Source organism: Cynoglossus semilaevis, chromosome 16, assembly GCF_000523025.1.
Source record: "Cynoglossus semilaevis isolate Cse_v1.0 chromosome 16, Cse_v1.0, whole genome shotgun sequence".
Classification (NCBI taxonomy): domain Eukaryota; kingdom Metazoa; phylum Chordata; class Actinopteri; order Pleuronectiformes; family Cynoglossidae; genus Cynoglossus; species Cynoglossus semilaevis.
The window spans coordinates 598273-608864 of NC_024322.1; the positions used below are offsets into that span (position 1 = coordinate 598273).

At 41.9% G+C, this 10592-nt stretch overlaps 1 protein-coding gene across 1 annotated transcript in view; it reads right to left on the reverse strand.

Annotated features, from left to right (window-relative positions):
• Nucleotides 1-10592, reverse strand: part of LOC103391545 (titin-like) — a 180669-nt gene that overhangs the window by 73092 nt on the left and 96985 nt on the right. The window contains 22 exon segments of the mRNA XM_025063701.1: nt 85-200; nt 282-468; nt 569-865; nt 962-1249; nt 1319-1618; nt 1697-1844; nt 1927-2078; nt 2170-2457; nt 2534-2648; nt 2753-2940; nt 3444-3746; nt 3862-4161; nt 4667-4936; nt 5497-5763; nt 5853-5984; nt 7004-7366; nt 7805-8071; nt 8222-8491; nt 8588-8756; nt 8855-8952; nt 9133-9399; nt 9494-9617. Coding sequence (XP_024919469.1) covers nt 85-200; nt 282-468; nt 569-865; nt 962-1249; nt 1319-1618; nt 1697-1844; nt 1927-2078; nt 2170-2457; nt 2534-2648; nt 2753-2940; nt 3444-3746; nt 3862-4161; nt 4667-4936; nt 5497-5763; nt 5853-5984; nt 7004-7366; nt 7805-8071; nt 8222-8491; nt 8588-8756; nt 8855-8952; nt 9133-9399; nt 9494-9617 — 4909 coding nt within the window.

Consider the following 10592-nt stretch of genomic DNA (forward strand, 5'->3'; position numbering starts at 1 on the left):
TCTTCTGTTTACTGCTCTGACAGAATGCCAGAAGGTAATATAACATTTCAGTTCTAACTCTACAATGCAAGTGTGTTTGTGTACCAATTGGGTCTTTGACTAAGATCATGTCGGTCTCCTTGCTGGGTTTTCCGGTTCCAGCCAGATTCTCTGCCAGGACTCTGAACTTGTACTTCTTCCTTGTAGGAAGGCCTCTGACTCTGTAGAGGCAGACAACAATACAAGTTTAAGGGACACTTCGGTAATGATCTCCTTTCACCAGCGAAAAGAGTCAAACTCACCTGTAGTTGGTGTCCTTGATGGGCGTCTTGTTACACCTGATCCACCTGTCATGGTCTGGTTCATATCTCTCCACCCAGTATCCTGTGATAGGGCTTCCACCATCCTCATCAGGCTCGTACCAGGTCAGTGTCAGGGAGTCTTTGGCAATGTCTGATGGTTCCAACTTATATGGTGCTCCAGGAGTGTCTACAAACCAGAAATGAATTATTAGCTCCAATTGAAAACCCAGTTCAATATCAAACTTAAGTTTCTTAAAATAGTCCACTTATTCCTCCATCAGACTTACCAAAAGGATATCTGGCGATGATGGGGAGATGCTCAGCTGGTGGACCAACACCAAACTGGTTTTCTGCAAAGACTCTGAAGATGTACTCCTTAAATTTGATCAGGTCCACAGCTTTGTATGTGGTCTGTTTGATAGTGGAGGACAATCGGTGCCAAATCTCACTATCCGTTGCGCGGCGCTCAACAATGTAGTTGGAGACCCTGGATCCACCATCATCACGTGGTGGGTTCCAGGACAGGAAACAGGACTCATTAGTGATCTCGGTGATGTCAAAGGCAGCCGGGGGACCGGGTTTGTCTATGTGAGGGAAGAATAGTTGTGTGCTGAATGAGACACCGACGATAGAAAACGTCTGTATTCAGATTGCATTCTCTGTTTTGTAAATTGACTCACCGAGGATGTTGACATCAACAGTAGCAGTTGCACGACCACTGCTATTGGTGGCCTCAATGATGTAGGTGGAGCTATCGTTTCTGGCAGTCTTGGCAATAGTGACCATTGAGTGACCAGGCTTGGTGTTGATGGACACCCTGTCATCTGGTTGAAGAATCAAATCTGCCTTTGTCCACTTCACCTTGGGTTCTGGCTTACCTTTCACCTCGGCAGGAAGTTCAATCTTACTGCCAGCTTTGGCAGTTAGACCAGCCAGTAACTTTACATCCAGCTGGATCTCTGGAGGTTCTACACGGAGACAAGAGATTCAGTCAGATGTTCACCATTTTATTAACCTATGAAAAGTTGCTTTTGTACCTTTAGGATCCACAGCCTGGATCTCATCTGTGGCCTTGCAGGGCAGACCAGCTCCAAGTCTGTTCAGGGCTCTGACTCTATAAGAGTACCACTGACCCTCAGTCAGACCAGTGACCTCACACTTCAGCTCAGGTGTCATTTCTCCACAAGGTTCCCATTTATCTGTTCCTCTCTGACAGCGATCCACATTGTAGCCTCTGATGGTACTGCCACCATCATACTTTGGCGGTTCCCAGGAAAGGAAGATCCCACTGGCAGACTTGTCTCTCCACCTCAGGTTCTCTGGAGGATCAGGAACAGCTGTTGGAGAAAAAAAGTGGAGAGGTTAGAAAAGCATTTTTTTTGTGTGACTTGTAAACCTTTGAAAGGTTTACTTACTAGCAGGAGAGGAAACATTGACAGGTTCATCAATGTATGCTGGTTCTCCAGGTCCACATTTGTTTAGGGCTGTGACTCTAAACAGATATTCTTTTCCTTCAATCACATCAGTGACTGTAAACTCCTGATCTATGACTCCTGTGGCCACCTGAGGAAATAAGTATTTAAATGTTAGTGCTGTCCATATGATAATTCATAATAATAATAAAGTAATGTTAACCCTGCAGTACCTTGACCCAGGTCTTGCGGGACACATCTCGCTTCTCCACCTGATAACCTGTCAGAGGACTACCTCCGTCGTGCTCTGGAGCCTCCCAGCTTAAGTGGACATGCTGACGTGTCACTTCCAGGACCTTGAAGTCCTTTGGTGCGCTGGGTGCAGCTGGAAAAAAAAAAAAAAAGTTGTAGTTTTTAGGTTATTTTTTTAAAGAACCATGTTCTCGACCTAATGTTTATCGATCCTAAGATTGTACCAATGACATTGACTTCAATCTCTCCAGACACAGATGTGACGTCGTTCTCCAGCTGCAGAACATAGATGCCTTTATCTGGACGAACGCTTGGCGTGACTGTCAGTTCTGTAAATGTGGACTTGGTCATCATGCTGACACGTTCATCGGCGGTAGTCAGCTCCTTGTCTTGGAACGTCCACTTGGCAACAGGAGTAGGATATCCACTGATGGGAACCCTGATGGTCAGAGGCTGTGGAACAATCACCTCTAAGCCATCTTTAAAAGCACTCAGGTCAAAGGAAGGACCAACTGGAGGAGGAAAAGTCAAAAAAATTAACAGGACATTTTAACATTAGTATGCTTCCGTCTGGGTCGGGGATCTCACCATGTGGGTCATCAGCCAACAGAGGTCCAATAACATTTGAGGGATTTGAGACTCCAGCAGCATTTTCAGCAAACACTCTGTAGTTGTACACATTCCCATATTTTAATCCAGACACCTAAAATACAAAAAAAAGGTTTTAGCCACAGAAATGGATGTCAACTGGATCCCAAGGGAACACAGAAAATCGGGATAAGGATAGAAGAGCCTTTTTTTGATTACCTTGTAAAAGAGGTCTGGGCAGAGGCGAGCATTGCAACGTAACCACTTGTCACTTCCTTCTTCACAGCGTTCAATGATGTAACCAGTAATTATGCTGCCTCCATTACTCAGTGGAGTCTCCCAGGAGAGCTGCACAGAGCTCTTGTTCTGGTCTTGCCAGACCAGGTTCTGAGGTGGACTCGGAGGCTCTGTGCAAAATGAGACTTAGATCAGATTCTGGAACAATGCAATTAGTATTCTTTAGGGATGATAATAATTCAGCCAACCTATATTATTGGCTGATATTATCTTAATTACGTAATATTGGTAAGAATCATTATCGGTTTTTTTCCGTTTAATCAAAACCCTATAACACAATGCCTTGGCCCAGATGATGTTACGTTAAAAACAGTTTTGAACTTGAAAAAGTAAAAAGCATCATCTTGGCAGATGATGTTACGTTATAAACAGTTTTGAACTTGAAAAAGTAAAACTTATATTTGTATTGGGCACAGCATTGTCATTGTGACACAGGACACCACTGCACACAATAAAATGAGTCATCCACCTTTAACTTAAACGGCTGCATATTTCGTTAACTGTTGATGTCAGAGTCGGAAAGCGTATGGACAATATCAGATTTCGGATATCGGCAAAAACGTAACATCGGACATCCCTAGAATTCTTTGAATGTCATTTTGGGTTCACTCACCGATGGGATCCATGATCTTGACAGGATGTGAGGCAGCACTGGGTTTGCCGACACCAGCCTTGTTCTCGGCTTTGACTCTAAAGATGTACTCTTTGTTCTCAATGACATCGTTGATAATGGCGCTGAGCTCATCGGCCTTGGTCACCTGCACCGGTGACCACTGTACTGATGTACGATCACGGAGCTCAATGATATAAGAGGTGATAGGTGAACCTCCATCCGACTCTGGCATATCCCAGGAGACAGTGCAGCCAAATTTGGAGACATTTCCAACAATAAGGTTCAGAGGAGGCCCAGGAACATCTGAAAAAAAAAACCAAATAAATAGATCACATGAAATTCAAGGTTCTTCGATAATCACTTGTTGGACATGTTTTTTTCTGTATGTTATTGTACTTGATACTAAATTCATTCTTACCAAATTTGTTCTTGGCCTGCACAGGCTTGTCTGTCTCAACATTTGGTCCAGCACCGACACGGTTCCGTGCACAGACTCTGAACAAGTACATTGAGTCCTTCTGGAGGCCGGTAACTGTGTACTCTACACTGTCACAGCGTTCTGTGGCCAGGGTCCACGTCTTCCTCTTCACATCGCGTCTTTCGACCACGTAGCCAATGACCTTGCTGCCACCGTCGCTCTCAGGCTCTTCCCATGCCAGGCTGACCTCACCATCAGCAGTGTCGATCACCTGCAAATTTTTCACAGGTCCTGGGACATCTGAAAAACAAATACAAATAACGTCATTAGGAGTCGTCACTTTTACATCTTCAACAATAAGGTGTCATATTTTCCCGGACTATAAGTGACACTTTTTTGAATCCTTTGACTAGCTTGCGACTTATACTACTGGTGTGACTTATATATTGAAATATATAATTTCACCTGTTTGTTATTTTCACACTGACAGTCACTAGAGGTTGTGACTTATAGTTCGGAGCGACCTATAGTCTGGAAAATACGGTAGGATAAACCTAGTTTCTTGATGTCTTTCGATAACTAGAGAGGGTGTTTGTTCAACAATGCTTTGCACAACTGCCACCGGTAATAAGATTTACAAAAAAAAACACAGAATTGAATGCTACAGAGGTTTAGAAGCTCCAATAACTCTAGAGCTACAATAACTTTTAACTTCTTGATGGACATTCATATAGGATGGGGATCACGGTAGTTAAAGAGGGACAATTTAATATGTACTGTATTTGGATTTTTTTCGTGATCTTACCGATGACCTGCAGGTTGATGAAGGCCTCTCCCTCTCCGTGCTTGTTTTTGATGGTGATCTTATAGCGTCCCTGGTCACTTTTCTTGGGGTCCTTCAGTCGATACTCTGTACGATCGGCAGAGGTATAGATGTTGTCCTGAGGCAGGTTCTGGTTGTCATAGAGCCAGTCAGCTTTAGCCTGAGGGTACGCGCTATATGGCACAAACAACACAATAGGCTTTCCAGCGTCTGTGACAACGTCCTGGTCTGTGGTCTTGATCTGAGGAATGGCTGAAAGGAGCACATTAATATGTGTTATAGAACATGTTTTTTCCAACAGTGACCTACAGTGCATAGCAGCACTCGTGTGTCGATTCACTCGTATCTCAATTGTATTTTTCCTATTAAAAATAACTATAAACTTCCCCCACCTAATCATCAAAAACATATATATATATTAACAAATATATTGATAATATAAAATAATAATAATGAAGAAAACATTTTATATTATTGTTATGAAAATTGCTCAAATAACCCAGCGAGGGACAGTGGGCGAGAGTCGAGTGGAAAAATGGAGCACAAGAAAAATCGTGAAAAATGTGCTTACACGTAAGAAAACTAGTATTTCAGGGAGCTCGTATCTCAAAGCCCCCACTGTATATATTTTTGCAAATACGTTTTAGATTGAATTCTAATATTTAATGCCCAGTCTTGCTGTTATATGGGACTCTAATCCTAATCAGTTACCCTTATCTTTAATCTAATTTCACACTCCCACAACATTTTTTAGATTTAACAGAAAAAAAAACCTCTAATGTAGCTTTTTTTTGGTATATTTGTTGTCTCACCTGCCAGCTCCAGCTTGGCCTTCGCATCCTTGTCCCTGACAATGACTCTGTACTCGCCCTGGTCTCGAGGTCTGATCTCACAGACCTGCAGTCGGTGTATTTTATCTTCGCTCATCATCTGGTACTTGTCTCCCTGGACCACAGTCATGTTGTTCCTCAGCCACTTCACCTCCACCCTGTCCTTGTTCAGCTCCACCTCAAAGACCACATCAGAACCTGGAGGCTCGGCTACATCCTGAGGAGGTCTGACAATCTCCACTGGGATCTCTGCATAGCAAGGAGTACGTGGAGGAACCGTTAATGGTAGAACAAAAAGAAAGAAACTGGGGATGATTTAATATAAGGAGGGGTTTTACCTTCAACAAACAGCTGAGCTGTGGACCTCTTGTCATCAACTCCACAGGCATATTCACACTCGTCATCCGGTCTGCACTCCTTAATTCTCAGTCTGCAAATGTTCCCATCTTTTTCAAAGGTATATCTAGAGAACAAAATGCAAACATAAATAAACTGTACGGTATATATATATATATATATATATTAATGGCTTAATTTGTGTATTTTCAAATCCACTTTTATATTTTCTTTTAGAGAGAATAAATGACAAAACCTTTGACCAACGACCACAAAGGTGCAGATGATGAAGCACAGTTCAAGTTCTGGTTTAATGGACAGACTTGGTTCCTGTCTCCACCAGATCTCATTTAGTGAACCCTGGGCATTGGTCAGCAGTTCATGACCGGGCCACATATAGAGACAATGTGAGAACCGATCACACCAACACTGACAAATACAGATAAACAAAGTTTCTGGACTGTCACTGAAAGGCCCTGCAGATATCACCCAGAACACAAACTATCCCGGGTTCAAACCGGGGGGCATGCTAACCACATCTCTCAGTTTTGAGAAGATAAGTCAAAATAGGTCGTACCATTGGAGCTTCACTGTGGGACATGTTTTTTTTTTTTTTTTTTTTTGTCGATGGCTGAAGTTCACCAAGTTGTTTTTCTGATCTGCCCACTGGCTCTGTTGGAGGCACCGAGGACAAGCAGGGCCAGCTGTTACGTAGGAGGGTATGCCACCCAAGAAGACTCTGATATGCCATCCAGAAGACATGACACACACACACACAGACTGGTAACAAGTGATTTGACTCTATAAACACTTGCGCCTCCTACTAACTGTGCGACTTCAGCGTTCTTGTTTACTACACACATCACGCTAGGCGGCCTGCGTCTAATAAACACAACATCACTTGTGCTGTTGTATGGACATCAAAGACAGAAGCAGAAGTCAGAAGTCAGATCAAAACATATACAAGAAAAGATGGTCTTTTAATATTGTTGGTCAGGTGTTTTGTCTTAAAGTTCCTTGAGAATCTCAGTGATATACTGTCAGTCCCAATATATAACTAAATAAGAAAAGTTTAAATATAATCCTAAACTCAAACCGAAAGATAAAATAAAGATGACAGACACTTGAATCACATTTTAAAGTTAGTGAAGACATTGCATGAACTTAACGAAAAAAAGAAAACTAAAGGTTGTTAGTGCCATTTCACGCAGTCTGTGTTCAAGTTTTGGACTCTGACCTCTGACATTTAGGCTCCCGGAGCTGTTTGCCTGTTCTCCTCTTTGATTGTTCAGAATGATACTGTAGGTGGCCTCATCATCCTTCTGAGCATCTCTGATCCTCAGGGAGAAAACGTTGTCTCTTTGGACCATCAGATACTTCCCACTCTCAAACAGTGTCTCCTCGTTCTTCAGCCACTTGGCTTTAGCTCCGTCCTGGTTTACCTCACAGTTCAAAACCACTTCCTGTCCTTCCTGACCCTCAGTGTCCTTCAGAGGAGTGATGATCTTCAGCTTCTCTGTGGGACCACAAGGTGGAAGAAAAGCTCGGATCAGATTTATGAAACACACTAGCAGATGTGTTCATGTCAGTGTAAAGCAGTGGTTATTTTCTGCCATGCCCCCCCCTTGGGGACAGAAATTCATTACAGGGAGGGCCCGCTCCACTATTTGGAAGTACTGGTGTAAAGCAACATTGAATTTTTTTTAAAACACTATAGCTGCTTTTGTGTAGTAATAAGACCAAGGGGTGCTTGTGATCTAACCCTAGAAAGGATCTATTCATACATCATCTAATGGTAGATGATATATATAATAATCATCCGAACATCTGGCTGATTTGTTGCCTAATAATCCAGGTACTCCTGCCCTCCTAATCATCAGATAATCAGTAGGTACACATCAGAGTAACTGTCCGAACACCGGTGAAGTTTGTTCTTTGCACAAACAAGTCATACCTAGGACAGTGAGTTCAGCGCTTGCTCTGGTTTCTCCGATCACCACCACGTATCCGCCTTCATCCTTCAGCTCACAGTTCTTAATGCACAAGGATCGTCTCTTTCCATCGCTTTTCATCTGGTATTTGTCTCCTTCCTGCAGCTCTGTCCCGTCTCTTATCCATTTGACTTCAAATGTCTCCTTAGAGACGGCACAGGTGAACTCCACGCTCTCGCCTTCTACCACCTCCTTAGGCTGTGGCCTAGAGATGAACTCGGCTGCAAGTTCTGTGGGATCATCAGGAAATGTTTTTTTTTTTTACATTTCAACAAACGCAACAACCACTGAATTAGGCACAAAGAGACTAAAAAAAAAAAAAAAAGAACTACAATATTATTTTCTGTCAGGTTTCTGCCAGGAACACAATTATCACTCACCGTTGATGGCGAGGTTCGCTGAGGTCTTCACAGTTGGACTCAGTCTGCAGTTGTATTCGCCAGCATCAGCCAACTTCAGATCCTGAATCAGGAGGATCCTCTTCTTTCCATCGACAATGTGCTCGAACCGTCCGCCTTCGGGCAACTCCTCGTCTCCTCTGAACCAGCGGACGTCGGCGCTGGGTTTGGAGACTTCGCAGATAAGTTTCACGCTGTCTGTCTCTGTTCCCTCCACATTGGAGAGGTTTTTGGTGAACTTGGTTGCCTCCTCTTTGGTAATGTAAACAAAAAATCAAAGATTACACACAGACCGTTTGGTACTTAACTCTTCATAATTTCTTATCATTTTTATTGACATTATCTTACCAACAACAGTGAGCATTCCAGAGGATTTGGATGTTTTGGCATCACATTCGTATTCAGCCTCATCGTCGAACGCTGACTTGTGAATGACAAGGATGTGCCGACGTCCCTCACAGACAATTTCGTACTTCTTCCCTTTTCGGATTTCACTTCCATCCTTATACCAACAGACCTGACATAAGCCAGAATGGACATGGACAGCATGTCAGACATAGTCATACAAAAGTGTAACTAAATAAATCCTTCATTTACTTTTTCATATTGACAAACCTTCACATTTTCTCTGGAGACCTCACACTCAAACTTGGCAGTTTCCTTCTCTACGACCTCAACATCATGGAGTGGCTTTGAGAACTCAATGTGTGGAGCTAATATAAAAGGGGTTAACAAAAGTAGTTTATTTCTAAACAATTTAATTTCCTAATTACAAATGAGGAAAAAAAAAATCACTAAGGTGTTACACGCGTGATTAATAATATTAACAATGCGTGCTTTTGTGAACCCAAGTATTCTGACGACAATGTTTAAGAACAGACGCTTTTACTCACGTTCAACGCTGAGGAAACAGGAAGTCTTGAAATCCTTGGAATCGCAGGTGTAGGTCCTGGAGTCGTCCTTTGTGCAATCATGGATGACTAGCGCCCTCTTGCGGCCATCCACAATCATCTCATACTTCTTGGTCTTTCTTACTTCCTGTCCATCCCTCAGCCACAGAACCTCTGCGTTCTCCCTGGAGACCTCACACTCAAGGGTGGCTGTGGCCTCCTCCTCCACTGTCAGGTCCTCCAGGGGCTTTGTGAACTCCACTGCTGCCTCTGAACATGTAAAAGAAGGAATGTTAGAAAAGAAAAAAAAACAAAAAAACAGAGAGGTTCATTTTGTATTCAGGAAATGATCAGGTCTTCTGACCTTTGACGATGAGGTTGGCCTCTGCCTGGAAGTCCTTGGCAGTGATTTTAACTTGTCCTGCTTCACTGAGTTGAACATCTCTCACGGTCAGACTGTGGACTTTACCCTCTGCCTTCAGCACAACCTGTCAGACAAGACATAGGATGTAGGAGATAAGACATACAATTCCACAGTTAAACATTCTGTTAAGAAGTAATTACTAAAGCCCTATTGGGTGAATATTGTTAATGATATTTTGACTACCAAAAAGGTGATTTGATTGTGGTCCATGATTTACTTTCAGGTTAATCATAAAAACATATTTTTGAACAATATTTTGAACAAGATGATTGCATTTACATCTAACATCCCTATGATGGAAATTATACATTTTATACAAACAGTTTCATACCTTAACAAGTCAAGAATCAATCAATCTAGAATGATATAGCCACAACTATTGTATAAATAAAAACAAGAAGAATCAATTTCCGGAATCAATTTCCGGAATTTTAAGTCCTTCCAAATTATAAAGCAGTCCAAAGCTATAGAACGTTTTACGCTATATATATATATATATATATAGTTCCACACTATAGAATAGCTTTGAACTTCCAAGTAATTCCAGATCTCTTAATTTCCCAAAAGGCAATTCCGAATTCCCAAAGGATTAATAAAGTTATATTTATCATTTATTTAGATTTATAAAACTATTAAAAAGTACTATAAAAAGTATTAAGGAGTTTAAAGTAATTCTGGAAAATAAAACAGTTTCACACTGTACAACAGTCCCAGCCTCTAAAACATCTGACAGCTGCTGCTGTGTCAAAATCAACATGACCTCTGACCTTTGGCTCAGACCAAATGGACATTTTGGAATCCTTTTCTTCACTTTGTAGTCATTGCCTCCTTCATTTTTCATCTGTGTTAAATAACACTAAATGTTTATTGTTTTTTTATCAGGTCACTATGTTAAATGTCATCAAACCACGAATGAACTCTCATCAAAAGAACAGTTGAAGAAAAATAAGAACTTGTTAGAGAATCCACTGGATTGACACACAGTGTAGCACGTCTGAGAACTTGGCTGTTTTGTCATTGAGTATGTCCATCAGCTCCT